The sequence below is a fragment of the Oncorhynchus nerka genome, linkage group LG23 (genome assembly GCF_034236695.1).
Source record: "Oncorhynchus nerka isolate Pitt River linkage group LG23, Oner_Uvic_2.0, whole genome shotgun sequence".
Lineage (NCBI taxonomy): Eukaryota > Metazoa > Chordata > Actinopteri > Salmoniformes > Salmonidae > Oncorhynchus > Oncorhynchus nerka.
This window is the reverse complement of record NC_088418.1, coordinates 6,899,120-6,914,129: the sequence shown is the minus strand read 5'-3', so window position 1 is coordinate 6,914,129 and position 15,010 is coordinate 6,899,120. Positions and strand designations below refer to the sequence as shown.

General features: G+C 54.7%; 1 protein-coding gene across 1 annotated transcript in view; it reads right to left on the bottom strand.

Moving 5' to 3' along the window:
* Positions 1-15,010, bottom strand: part of LOC115127151 (CSC1-like protein 2) — a 116,859-nt gene that overhangs the window by 14,162 nt on the left and 87,687 nt on the right. Inside the window, exons 20-24 of the mRNA XM_065008452.1 lie at positions 14,107-14,172; positions 11,897-12,059; positions 10,680-10,785; positions 1,000-1,167; positions 285-400 (exon numbers count right to left, since the gene is read on the bottom strand). Coding sequence (XP_064864524.1) covers positions 285-400; positions 1,000-1,167; positions 10,680-10,785; positions 11,897-12,059; positions 14,107-14,172 — 619 coding nt within the window. The remainder of the gene's footprint in view (positions 1-284; positions 401-999; positions 1,168-10,679; positions 10,786-11,896; positions 12,060-14,106; positions 14,173-15,010) is intronic.

The following is a 15,010-nucleotide window of genomic DNA, read 5'->3' as shown; positions in this document are numbered from 1 at the left end:
TAAGAAGAAGTGTTTGTTTTACCTTGTAGTTGTAAAACCAAAGAAGTGTTTGTTTTGTTGTAGTTGTGAAATAAAATAAGAAGAAGAAATAAAATAAGAAGAAGTGTTTGTTTTACCTTGTAGTTGTAAAATAAAATAATAAGAAGTGTTTGTTTTGTACCTAGTAGTTGTGAAATAAAATAAGAAGAAGTGTTTGTTTTACCTTGTAGTTGTGAAATAAAATAATAAGAAGGGTTTTTTACCTTGTAGTTGTGAAATAAAATAATAATAAGTGTTTGTTTTACCTTGTAGTTGTGAGCGCTGAGATATTTGAAGTGTCCGAAGCAGACATGGGACAAGCAGACGATGATGGTGATGATCAGAACGATGAAGGTAAACATAGAGGTAGGGGCTGAGAAACCTGAGAGAGAAGAGAATCAGCATGTCAGTAGGATGCGTTCCCTATGGTCCCTAGTCAAAAGCAGTGCACTACATCGGGAATAGGGTTCCATTTGTGGTTCAGTGGTCTGAGGTACTGCATCTCAGTGCTAGAGGCGTCACTACAGACCCTGGTTCAGTGGGCCGTCACTACAGACCCTGGTTCAGTGGTCTGAGGTACTGCATCTCAGTGCTAGAGGCGTTACTACAGACCCTGGTTCAGTGATCTGAGGTACTGCATCTCAGTGCTAGAGGCGTTACTACAGACCCTGGTTCAGTGAGCCGTCACTACAGACCCTGGTTCAGTGATCTGAGGTACTGCATCTCAGTGCTAGAGGCGTTACTACAGACCCTGGTTCAGTGGTCTGAGGTACTGCATCTCAGTGCTAGAGGCGTTACTACAGACCCTGGTTCAGTGGTCTGAGGTACTGCATCTCAGTGCTAGAGGCGTTGTAAATAAGACTTTGTTCTTAACTGACTTGAAAAGTTAAATAAAGGTAAAATAAATTAACGTGACACACCCTATAAATATGAGATAGCCAGGTTGTGACCCAGAACGGCCACTAGATGGCGACCTCATACCTGTGCGGAGAGTGGAGAAGAACAGGAGCCAGAAGAGACAGAGGATAGGTGCTGCCACCACCTGGTTGACGGCCCCAGAGTGGATCTTCTTGTCCAGCTTGGAGGGAAGGTAGGCATAGTACATGTTGTAGCGATCTGCCAGGTGCTTCAACAGCATGTACATCAGACCTGGAGAGAGGAGAGGGTGGAAGGTGGAGGAGAGAGAGAGAGAGAGAGAGAGGAAAGGGAGGAAGGTGGAGGAGAGAGAGAGAGAGAGAGAGAGAGAGAGAGAGAGAGAGAGAGAGAGAGAAAGAGAGAGAGAGAGGAAAGGGAGGAAGGTGGAGGAGAGAGAGAGAGAGGAGAAGGAGGAAGGTGGAGGAGAGAGAGAGAGAGGAGAGGGTGGAAGGTGGAGGAGAGAGAGAGAGAGGAAAGGGAGGGAAGGTGGAGGAGAGAGAGGAGAAGGAGGAAGGTGGAGGAGAGAGAGGAGAGGGAGGAAGGTGGAGGAGAGAGAGAGAGAGGAGAGGGAGGAAGGTGGAGGAGAGAGAGAGAGAGAGAGAGGAGAGGGAGGAAGGTGGAGGGGAGAGAGAGAGAGAGAGGAGAGGGAGGAAGGTGGAGGAGAGAGAGAGAGAGAGGAGAGGGAGGAAGGTGGGAGTTCTTGGGAGAGAGAGAGAGAGGAGAGGGAGGAAGGTGGAGAGAGAGAGAGAGAGAGGAGAGGGAGGAAGGTGGAGGGAGAGAGAGAGAGAGAGGAGAGGGAGGAAGGTGGGAGGAGAGAGAGAGAGAGAGAGAGAGAGAGAGAGAGAGGAGAGGGAGGAAGGTGGAGGAGAGAGAGAGAGAGAGGAGAGGGAGGAGGTGGAGGAGAGGAGAGAGAGAGAGAGAGAGGAGAGGGAGGAAGGTGGAGGAGAGAGAGAGAGAGAGGAGAGGGAGGAAGGTGGAGGAGAGAGAGAGAGAGAGGAGAGGGAGGAAGGTGGAGAGAGAGAGAGAGAGAGGAGAGGGAGGAAGGTGGAGGAGAGAGAGAGAGGAGAGGGAGGAAGGTGGAGGAGAGAGAGAGAGAGAGAGGAGAGGGAGGAATGTAGAGGAGAGAGAGAGAGAGGAGAGGGAGGAAGGTAGAGGACAGAAAGAGTGCGAGTGAGCAAAAGAGAGAAAGAGGGAGGGAGAGAAAGGGGGAGGTGGGAGGAGAGCGAGAAAGAGGAGCAGAGACAGACAGTGAGTCTAACTATCTTCTCCATACAGGACCCTACAGGGACCCTACAGGGGTCCTCTCCCTCTTCATTATGGGCGGCAGCTTAGCCTAGTGGTTAGAGAGAGGAGGCAGGTAGCCTAGTGGTTAGAGGTAGGGAGCTGCAGGAGAGAGTGGTTAGAGGTAGGGACGGCAGGTAGTCTAGTGGTTAGAGTGTTGGGACGGCAGGTAGTCTAGTGGTTAGAGGTTGGGACGACAGGTAGTCTAGTGGGAGAGTGTTGGGAGGCAGGTAACCTAGAGTTAGAGTGAGGGACGGCAGGTAGTCTAGTGGTTAGGAGTGTAGGGACGGTAGGTAGCCTAGTGGTTAGAGAGTAGGGGCGGCAGGTAGCCTAGTGGTTAGAGTGAGAAAGGGTGCAGGTAGCCTAGTGGTTAGAGTGTAGGGAGAGGTGAGCCTAGTGGTTAGAGGTGGCAGGTAGAGAGTGGTTAGAGAGTAGAGAGAGGAGGAAGTGGAGAGTGAGGGACGAGCATGTAGAGAGTGGTTAGAGTGTAGAGACGGCAGGTAGCCTAGTGGTTAGAGTGAGGGACGGAAGGTAGCCTAGTGGAGAGAGTGAGAGGGCGGCAGGTAGCCTAGTGGTTAGAGCTGTGGGGACGGCAGGTAGCCTAGTGGTTAGAGGTGAGGGAGAGGCAGGTAGCCTAGTGGCTCCTTAGAGTGTAGGGACGGCAGGTAGCCTAGTGGTTAGAGTGTAGGGGCGGCAGGTAGCCTAGTGGTTAGAGTGTTGGACTAGTAACCGAAAAGTTGCAAGATCGAATCCCTGAGCTGACAAGGTAAAAATATGTCGTTCTCCCCCAGTTAACCCACTGTTCCTAGGTCGTCATTGAAAATAAGAATGTGTTCTTGACTGACTTGCCTAGTTAAAGAAAGATAAAAATACATTTTTTAAACAAGTATACAAAATGTGTTCATACACGCAATATTGACTGTCAAACATCACTTTTATCGCTACTCTCATAGCTGTAAAGGTGCAATGATGACCGACTGTCACTGTGCTGTTTAATCTCTACGGCAGTGATACTCTGAGGCTGTGTGATAGAAACCAGTAGTACTCTGAGGCTGTGTGATAGAAACCAGTAGTACTCTGAGGCTGTGTGATAGAAACCAGTAGTACTCTGAGGCTGTGTGATAGAAACCAGTAGTACTCTGAGGCTGTGTGATAGAAACCAGTAGTACTCTGAGTAGAAACCAGTACTGAGGCTGTCATGATAGAAACCAGTAGTACTCTGAGGCTGTGTGATAGAAACCAGTAGTACTCTGAGGCTGTGTGATAGAAACCAGTAGTACTCTGAGGCTGTGTGATAGAAACCAGTGATACTCTGAGGCTGTGTGATAGAAACCAACAGTGATACTCTGAGGCTGTGTGATAGAAACCAGTAGTACTCTGAGGCTGTGTGATAGAAACCAGTAGTACTCTGAGGCTGTGTGATAGAAACCAGTAGTACTCTGAGGCTGTGTGATAGAAACCAGTAGTACTCTGAGGCTGTGTGATAGAAACCAGTAGTACTCTGAGGCTGTGTGATAGAAACCAGTAGTACTCTGAGGCTGTGTGACAGAAACCAGTAGTACTCTGAGGCTGTGTGATAGAAACCAGTAGTACTCATATCCACTTTGTTTGAGCTGTGAGCCGCTCCAATAGCTAAACACATGAAACAGCAGAAACCCCCATCACTGTCTACCCCACCAGCGTCTACCTCCCCCCAGCTCCTCAACACTGTCCACCCCCCCAGCTCCTCATCCCAGTCTACCCACCAGCTCCCCATCACCGTCTACCTCCCAGCTCCTCAACACTGTCTACCTCCCAGCTCCTCAACACTGTCTACCCTCCCCCCAGCTCTCCATCACTGTCTACCACCCCCAGCTCCTCAACACTGTCTACCTCCCAGCTCCTCAACACTGTCTACCCTCCCCCCCAGCTCTCCATCACTGTCTACCCCCCAGCTCTCCATCACTGTCTACCCCCCCCAGCTCCTCAACACTGCCTACCCCCCAGCTCCCCATCACTGTCTACCCCCCAGCTCCTCAACACTGTCTACCCCAGCTCCCCATCACTGTCTACCCCCCAGCTCCCCATCACTGTCTACCCCCCAGCTCCCCATCACTGTCTACCCCCAGCTCCTCAACACTGTCTACCCCCCAGCTCCCCATCACTGTCTACCCCACCAGCTCCTCATCACTGTCTACCCCCCAGCTCCTCAACACTGTCTACCCCCAGCTCCTCAACACTGTCTACCCCCCCAGCTCCCTCAACACTGTCTACCACCCCCCAGCTCCTCAACACTGTCTACCCCCCAGCTCCCCATCACTGTCTACCCCACCAGCTCCTCAACACTGTCTACCCCCAGCTCCTCAACACTGTCTACCCCCAGCTCCCCAACACTGTCTACCCCCAGCTCCCCATCACTGTCTACCCCACCAGCTCCTCATCACTGTCTACCCCACCAGCTCCTCATCACGGTCTACCCCCCCCAGCTCCCCATCACTGTCTACCCCCAGCTCCCCATCACTGTCTACCCCCCAGCTCCTCATCACTGTCTACCCCACCAGCTCCCCATCACTGTCTACCCCCAGCTCCCCATCACTGTCTACCCCCCCAGCTCCCCATCACTGTCTACCCCCCAGCTCCCCATCACTGTCTACCCCCCAGCTCCTCAACACTGTCTACCCCCAGCTCCTCAACACTGTCTACCCCCCAGCTCCTCAACACTGTCTACCCCCCCAGCTCCTCATCACTGTCTACCCCCCAGCTCCTCATCACTGTCTACCCCCAGCTCCCCATCACTGTCTACCCCCCAGCTCCTCAACACTGTCTACCCCCCAGCTCCCATCACTGTCTACCCCCAGCTCCCCATCACTGTCTACCCCCCAGCTCCCCATCACTGTCTACCCCCCAGCTCCCCATCACTGTCTACCCCCCAGCTCCCCATCACTGTCTACCCCCCCCAGCTCCTCCATCACTGTCTACCCCCCAGCTCCCCATCACTGTCTACCAACCAGCTCCCCATCACTGTCTACCCCCAGCTCCCCATCACTGTCTACCCCCCAGCTCTCCATCACTGTCTACCCCCAGCTCCCCATCACTGTCTACCCCCAGCTCCCCATCACTGTCTACCCCCCAGCTCTCCATCACTGTCTACCCCCCAGCCTCATCACTGTCTACCCCCAGCTCCCCATCACTGTCTACCCCCCATGTTCCCATCACTGTCTACCCCCCAGCTCTCCATCACTGTCTACCCCCAGCTCCCCACCACTGTCTACCCCCCAGCTCTCCATCACTGTCTACCCCCAGCTCCTCAACACTGTCTACCCCCCAGCTCCCCATCACTGTCTACCCCCCAGCTCTCCATCACTGTCTACCCCCCAGCTCTCCATCACTGTCTACCCCCCAGCTCTCCAACACTGTCTACCCCCCAGCTCCTCATAACTGTCTACCCCCACATCACTGTCTACCCCCCAGCTCCCCATCACTGTCTACCCCCATCTCCCCATCACTGTCTACCCTCCCCATCACTGTCTACCCCCCAGCTCTCCATCACTGTCTACCCCTCAGCTCCTCCATCACTGTCTACCCCCAGCTCCCCATCACTGTCTACCCCCCAGCTCCCCATCACTGTCTACCCCCCAGCTCCCCATCACTGTCTACCCCCAGCTCTCCATCACTGTCTACCAACCAGCTCCCCATCACTGTCTACCCCCCAGCCCCATCAGTCTACCCCCAGCTCCCCATCACTGTCTCCCCATCACTGTCTACCCCTCATCTCCCCAACAGCTACCCCATCTCCCCCAACACTGTCTACCCCCAGCTCCCCATCACTGTCTACCCCCCAGCTCCCCATCACTGTCTACCCCCCAGCTCCCCATCACTGTCTACCCCCCAGCTCCCCATCACTGTCTACCCCCCAGCTCCCCAACACTGTCTACCCCCCAGCTCCCCATCACTGTCTACCCCCCAGCTCCCCATCACTGTCTACCCCCCCAGCTCCCCATCACTGTCTACCCCCCAGCTCCCCATCACTGTCTACCCCCCAGCTCCCCAACACTGTCTACCCCCCAGCTCCCCATCACTGTCTACCCCCAGCTCTCCATCACTGTCTACCCCCAGCTCCCCATCACTGTCTACCCCCCAGCTCTCCATCACTGTCTACCCCCAGCTCCCCAACACTGTCTACCCCCCAGCTCCCCATCACTGTCTACCCCCCAGCTCTCCATCACTGTCTACCCCCCAGCTCCCCATCACTGTCTACCAGCCCCATCACTGTCTACCCCCCAGCTCCCCATCACTGTCTACCAACCAGCTCCCCATCACTGTCTACCCCCCAGCTCCCCATCACTGTCTACCAACCAGCTCCCCATCACTGTCTACCCCCAGCTCCCCATCACTGTCTACCCCCAGCTCCCCATCACTGTCTACCCCCAGCTCCCCATCACTGTCTACCCCCCAGCTCCTCAACACTGTCTACCCCCAGCTCCTCAACACTGTCTACCCCCAGCTCCTCAACACTGTCTACCCCCAGCTCCCCATCACTGTCTACCCCCCAGCTCCCCATCACTGTCTACCCCCCAGCTCCCCATCACTGTCTACCCCCAGCTCCTCAACACTGTCTACCCCCCAGCTCCCCATCACTGTCTACCCCCCAGCTCCCCATCACTGTCTACTCCCCCCCCAGCTCCCCATCACTGTCTACCCCCCAGCTCCCCATCACTGTCTACCCCCCAGCTCCCCATCACTGTCTACCCCCCAGCTCCTCCATCACTGTCTACCCCCAGCTCCCCATCACTGTCTACCAACCAGCTCCCCATCACTGTCTACCCCCCCCCCCAGCTCCCCATCACTGTCTACCCCCAGCTCTCCATCACTGTCTACCCCACCAGCTCCCCATCACTGTCTACCCCCAGCTCCCCATCACTGTCTACCAACCAGCTCCCCATCACTGTCTACCCCCAGCTCCCCATCACTGTCTACCCCCCAGCTCCCCATCACTGTCAACCCCCAGCTCCCCATCACTGTCTACCACCCCCAGCTCTCCATCACTGTCTACCCCCCCAGCTCCCCATCACTGTCTACCCCCCAGCTCCCCATCACTGTCTACCCCCAGCTCCCCATCACTGTCTACCCCCCAGCTCTCCATCACTGTCTACCCCCCAGCTCCTCAACACTGTCTACCCCCCAGCTCCCCATCACTGTCTACCCCCCATCTCCCCATCACTGTCTACCCCCCAGCTCCCATCACTGTCTACCCCCCAGCTCCCCACCACTGTCTACCCCCCAGCTCTCCATCACTGTCTACCCCCCAGCTCCCTCAACACTGTCTACCCCCCAGCTCCCCATCACTGTCTACCCCCAGCTCTCCATCACTGTCTACCCCCAGCTCTCCATCACTGTCTACCCCCAGCTCTCCATCACTGTCTACCCCCCAGCTCTCCATCACTGTCTACCCCCCAGCTCCTCAACACTGTCTACCCCCAGCTCCCCAACACTGTCTACCCCCCAGCTCCCCATCACTGTCTACCCCCCAGCTCTCCATCACTGTCTACCCCCAGCTCTCCATCACTGTCTACTGTCCCCCAGCTCTCCATCACTGTCTACCCCCAGCTCCTCCTCACTGTCTACCCCCCCCAGCTCTCCATCACTGTCTACCCCCAGCTCTCCATCACTGTCTACCCCCCCAGCTCTCCATCACTGTCTACCCCCCAGCTCCCCATCACTGTCTACCCCCCAGCTCCTCATCCCTGTCTACCCCCCAGCTCCTCATCCCTGTCTACCCCCCAGCTCCTCATCCCTGTCTACCCCCCAGCCCTCATCCCTGTCTACCCCCCAGCTCCCCATCACTGTCTACCCCCCAGCTCTCCATCACTGTCTACCCCCCCCAGCTCCTCATCACTGTCTACCCCCCAGCTCCCCATCACTGTCTACCCCCCAGCTCTCCATCACTGTCTACCCCCCAGCTCTCCATCACTGTCTACCCCCCAGCTCTCCATCACTGTCTACCCCCCAGCTCCTCAACACTGTCTACCCCCAGCTCCCCAACACTGTCTACCCCCAGCTCCCCATCACTGTCTACCCCCCAGCTCTCCATCACTGTCTACCCCCAGCTCTCCATCACTGTCTACCCCCCAGCTCTCCATCACTGTCTACCCCCCAGCTCTCCATCACTGTCTACCCCCCCAGCTCTCCATCACTGTCTACCCCCCAGCTCTCCATCACTGTCTACCCCCAGCTCTCCATCACTGTCTACCCCCCAGCTCCCCATCACTGTCTACCCCCCAGCTCCTCATCCCTGTCTACCCCCCCCCCCCAGCTCCTCATCCCTGTCTACCCCCCAGCCTCATCCCTGTCTACCCCCAGCTCCTCATCCCTGTCTACCCCCAGCTCCCCATCACTGTCTACCCCCCAGCTCTCCATCACTGTCTACCCCCCAGCTCCTCAACACTGTCTACCCCCAGCTCCCCATCACTGTCTACCCCCCAGCTCTCCATCACTGTCTACCCCCAGCTCCCCATCACTGTCTACCCCCAGCTCCCCATCACTGTCTACCCCCCAGCTCCCCATCACTGTCTACCCCCAGCTCCCCATCACTGTCTACCCCCCAGCTCCCCATCACTGTCTACCCCCCAGCTCCCCATCACTGTCTACCCCCCAGCTCCCCATCACTGTCTACCCCCCAGCTCCCCAACACTGTCTACCCCCCAGCTCCCCATCACTGTCTACCCCCCAGCTCTCCATCACTGTCTACCCCCAGCTCCCCAACACTGTCTACCCCTCATCTCCCCATCACTGTCTACCCCCTCAGCTCTCCATCACTGTCTACCCCCCAGCTCCCCATCACTGTCTACCCTCATCTCCCATCACTGTCTACCCCCCAGCTCCCCATCACTGTCTACCCCCCAGCTCCCCATCACTGTCTACCAACCAGCTCCCCATCACTGTCTACCCCCCAGCTCCCCATCACTGTCTACCAACCAGCTCCCCATCACTGTCTACCCCCCAGCTCCCCAACACTGTCTACCCTCATCTCCCCAACACTGTCTACCCCTCATCTCCCCAACACTGTCTACCCTCATCTCCCCAACACTGTCTACCCCAACACTGTCTACCCTCATCTCCCAACACTGTCTACCCCCAGCTCCCCATCACTGTCTACCCCCCAGCTCCCCATCACTGTCTACCCCCCAGCTCCCCATCACTGTCTACCCCCCAGCTCCCCATCACTGTCTACCCCCAGCTCCCCAACACTGTCTACCCCCCAGCTCCCCATCACTGTATACCCCCAGCTCTCCATCACTGTCTACCCCCAGCTCCCCAACACTGTCTACCCCTCATCTCCCCATCACTGTCTACCCCTCAGCTCTCCATCACTGTCTACCCCCCAGCTCCCCATCACTGTCTACCCTCATCTCCCCATCACTGTCTACCCCCCAGCTCCCCATCACTGTCTACCCCCCAGCTCCCCATCACTGTCTACCAACCAGCTCCCCATCACTGTCTACCCCCCAGCTCCCCATCACTGTCTACCAACCAGCTCCCCATCACTGTCTACCCCCCAGCTCCCCAACACTGTCTACCCCTCATCTCCCCAACACTGTCTACCCCTCATCTCCCCAACACTGTCTACCCCTCATCTCCCCAACACTGTCTACCCTCATCTCCCCAACACTGTCTACCCCCAGCTCCCCATCAATGTCTACCCCCAGCTCCCCATCACTGTCTACCCCCAGCTCCCCATCACTGTCTACCCCCAGCTCCCCAACACTGTCTACCCCCAGCTCCCCATCACTGTCTACCCCCCAGCTCCCCATCACTGTCTACCCACCAGCTCCCCATCACTGTCTACCCCCCAGCTTCCCATCACTGTTTACCCCCCAGCTCCCCATCACTGTCTACCCCCCAGCTCCCCATCACTGTCTACCCACCAGCTCCTCATCACCGTCTACCCCAACCAGCGGCTGGTTAGGGGATGATGCTGGCTGATCACAGCTGAGTAGACTAGCGGCTGGTTAGGGGATGATGCTGGCTGACCACAGCTGAGTAGACTAGTGGCTGGTTAGGGGATGATGCTGGCTGACCACTGCTGAGTAGACTAGCGGCTGGTTAGGGATGATGCTGGCTGACCACAGCTGAGTAGACTAGCGGCTGGTTAGGGATGATGCTGGCTGACCACAGCTGAGTAGACTAGCGGCTGGTTAGGGGATGATGCTGGCTGACCACAGCTGAGTAGACTAGCGGCTGGTTAGGGGATGATGCTGGCTGACCACAGCTGAGTAGACTAGCGGCTGGTTAGGGGATGATGCTGGCTGACCACAGCTGAGTAGACTAGCGGCTGGTTAGGGGATGATGCTGGCTGACCACAGCTGAGTAGACTAGCGGCTGGTTAGGGGATGATGCTGGCTGACCACAGCTCACCGAAGGGGACGATGAGTCAGGACAATACATCACCTCACTAAACCAGTTAGTAACCGTGGATCTCAGCTCACCGAAGGGGACGATGATTGGACAGGTGATGCTGTATGTCATGACCACAGTGAAGACGCACATCATCCAGGCATAGGCCGCCCCGAACTGGAACTCATAGGCCTGGTGCTGCAGAGCATAGAAATAGAGTTATAGAACTGGAACTCATACACCCGGTGCTGCAGAGCATAGAAATAGAGTTATAGAACTGGAACTCATACGCCTGGTGCTGCAGAGCATAGAAATAGAGTTATAGAACTGGAACTCATACGCCTGGTGCTGCAGAGCATAGAAATAGAGTTATAGAACTGGAACTCATACGCCTGGTGCTGCAGAGCATAGAAATATAGTAATAGAACTGGAACTCATACCGTTTGGTGCTGTAAAGTATAGAAATAAAATATTAGAATGGCAACTCATTCGCTTAGTGTTGCAGAACATAGAGATAAAATTATAGAATTGGGAAAACTTGATGATGCAGAGAGACACACATTGACAGGAGGGTATTATCATATGTCCTTAGGGAAGCCTCAGTTCAACAAAAGCATAGCTTGTCATGGTTGGGGTTCATTCCATTTCAATTTAGGAAGTACATTGAAATTCCAACTTCCTCATTGTTCTCCTTATTGGAATTTCAGTTTACTTCCTGAATTGATTGTTTTTGTAATGGATTTGACCCCGAACCAGTAGCATTTCACCAGAGAGGAAGAAGTGCAGCGGGAGGCTCGACTCCGCCCCCAAATCAGTACATTTATTCTCATTGTTAGAGCGGTCAGTCGACTATCTTGTCACTTTGATATAACTATGTGCATCCTAGTTGCGATGTAGTTAATTATGAGATGTAGTTTATTATGAGATGTAGTTTATTATGAGATGTAGTTAATTACGAGATGTAGTTAATTATGAGATGTAGTTTATTATGAGATGTAGAGTTTATTACGAGATGTAGTTAATTACGAGATGTAGTTTATTATGAGATGTAGTTAATTATGAGATGTAGTTAATTATGAGATGTAGTTTATTATGAGATGTAGTTAATTATGAGATGTAGTTAATTATGAGATGTAGTTTATTACGAGATGTAGTTAATTACGAGATGTAGTTTATTATGAGATGTAGTTAATTATGAGATGTAGTTAATTATGAGATGTAGTTTATTACGAGATGTAGTTAATTATGAGATGTAGTTAATTATGTGACTGAGATCTTCCTGGCCACCAGGTGGCGCTCCTCTACTCACCCTCTTGACGTTGCGTCTCTCGGCAGCAGAGCGAGCCAGACACAGCCGGGTCATATACATGAGCAGACCAGGGATCCTCAGCAGATCCATGGCGTTACCGATGAACGCCGACGCGATGACATAGTTCACAAAGAACGCCCCGTTGTCAGGCAGGAACACACACCTGGTGGGGGGGGGGGACAGGAAATGACATCACAAAATTAACATACCTTTTTCACACTATCGTGTCAACCAGAACCATCCTACGCCGGATTGGATATTTGGATATGTTCTGTTATAGTCACATGACCATTTCCAGCATGTTTGTGAAACGATGTGGGACGTGTCGCCAGGCCAGTCCAGTACCGGTCGGGACAATAGTGTAAAAGGGGGGTATTAAAGACTAACTTCCTCCTAGAGGACTAAACTAAAACCCAAAGAACAGACAGATCCGTAAAGACACAATATGATGATAGAATATGGATTCTGATTGTCTGATTGTCAGGTGACAATGATCTCCTCTAGCACAAACAAGGCTAAGATAAGAAATACAATGTTAGATTATGAGGGATGGGGGGGAAAGACAGGAAATGACATCACAACAACAATATTACTCACTGAATCTCAGACCCTAGGCACTTGTGAGACAATTGAATAGGTGTGGTAACTCATTCTAACCCTGTTGGCCAGGTGTGGCAACTCATTCTAATGACTAACCCCCACCACCAGGCTCCAACCCCCACCACCAGGCTCCAACCTCCACCGCCAGGCTCCAACCTCCACCGCCAGGCTCCAACCCCCACCACCAGGCTCCAACCCCCACCTCCAGGCTCCAACCCCCACCTCCAGGCTCCAACCCCCACCTCCAGGCTCCAACCCCACCGCCAGGCTCCAACCCCCACCGCCAGGCTCCAACCCCCACCACCAGGCTCCAACCCCCACCTCCAGGCTCCAACCCCACCCCCACCTCCAGGCTCCAACCCCACCACCAGGCTCCAACCTCCACCGCCAGGCTCCAACCCCCCACCGCCAGGCTCCAACCCCCCACCACCAGGCTCCAACCCCCACCACCAGGCTCCAACCCCCACCTCCAGGCTCCAACCCCCACCACCAGGCTCAGGCTCCAACCCCCACCACCAGGCTCAGGCTCCAACCCCCACCTCCAGGCTCCAACCCCCACCTCCAGGCTCCAACCCCCACCCCCACCTCCAGGCTCCAACCCCCACCACCAGGCTCCAACCTCCACCACCAGGCTCCAACCCCCCACCGCCAGGCTTCAACCCCCACCGCTAGGCTCTTACCCCCACCGCCAGGCTCCAACCCCCACCGCCAGGCTCCTACCCCCACCGCCAGGCTCCAACCCCCACCGCCAGGCTCTTACCCCCACCACCAGGCTCCAACCCCCACCGCCAGGCTCCAACCCCCACCGCCAGGCTCCAACCCCCACCGCCAGGCTCTTACCCCCACCACCAGGCTCCAACCCCCACCGCCAGGCTCCAACCCCCACCGCCAGGCTCCAACCCCACCGCCAGTCTCCAACCCCCACCGCCAGGCTCTTACCCCCACCGCCAGGCTCTAACCCCATCAAATTTAGATCTGGACCTTAAGGTCAGTTTCACTCTTCCCCTCTGGTCTGATTTAGACCTGGGACACCAGGTGGTCTGATTTAGACCTGGGACACCAGGTGGTCTGATTTAGATCTGGGACACCAGGTGGTCTGATTTAGACCTGGGACACCAGGTGGTCTGATTTAGACCTGGGACACCAGGTGGTCTGAATTAGACCTGGGACACCAGGTGGACTGATTTAGACCTGGGACACCAGGTGGACTGATTTAGACCTGGGACACCAGCTGGTCTGATTTAGACCTGGGATTTAAACCTGGGACACCAGGTGGTCTGATTTAGACCTGGGACACCAGGTGGTCTGATTTAGACCTGGGATTTAGACCTGGGACACCAGGTGGTGCAAAGGTAAACAAAGACCAGCTGGTTCCATTAGGGACACATCAGAGTATATGGTGTTCTGATTATAGACAGGTCGAAGATAGATAACTGTTACAAACACCACTAAGATAAGACTGACAGCTTTAGATTACGAGCCAGAACGTGGCCCGACGAGCCAGAACGTGGGAGAGCAGAGACCACAGTGCACAAGGTAAAGGCTCAAAGCTCTCTAGATGGCGGGAACCTAGGAAGAAACATAGAGAGGAACTAGGAACTGCTACTTACTCAAACCTCACGGCAGCGTCAGCCAGGAAGCGCTTGTCAAACAGCCATCGGAAGAAAACGTCCAGACTGGAAGGAAGAAGGAAACAGAATTGGAGTTTAATGATCGTATTAGAGTCCATGGGACTATAAAGGGACAGACTCCAAACACTCAAAACAATGGGACATGATGCGAATCTGCTTGGCACTCAGCATTAAGGAGGTGGATTGTGGGTAAGGCCCTGTGATAGACCAGTGTCCTGTCCAGGGGGTGTACTGGTACATGAAACCGTCTCACTACAGAAACAGGAGATAGACTAGTGTCCTGGTACATCAAGCTGTCTCACTACAGAAACAGGAGATAGACTAGTGTCCTGTCCAGGGGGTGTCCTGGTACATCAAGCCGTCTCACTACAGAAACAGGAGATAGACTAGTGTCCTGTCCAGGAGGTGTCCTGGTACATCAAGCTGTCTCACTACAGAAACAGGAGATAGACTAGTGTCCTGTCCAGGGGGTGTCCTGGTACATCAAGCTGTCTCACTACAGAAACAGGAGATAGACTAGTGTCCTGTCCAGGGGGTGTCCTGGTACATCAAGCTGTCTCACTACAGAAACAGGAGATAGACTAGTGTCCTGGTACATCAAGCTGTCTCTCTACAGAAACAGGAGATAGACTAGTGTCCTGTCCAGGGGGTGTCCTGGTACATCAAGCCGTGTCTCTACAGAAACAGGAGATAGGCTCCTTGCCCTATGGGCCATTTCTGGCTCATACAAGGCTTCTTATAGGATTGAAAGTTCCATTGAAAGAACATTTTGGTCCATGGCTAGGCCAGGATCTGTGTTCGGGAAACTGTCCCAAAACGCTGTAGCAACGCCAGGATAGTGGGTTCGATTCCCGGGACCACATCTATGTCAAATGTATGCCTA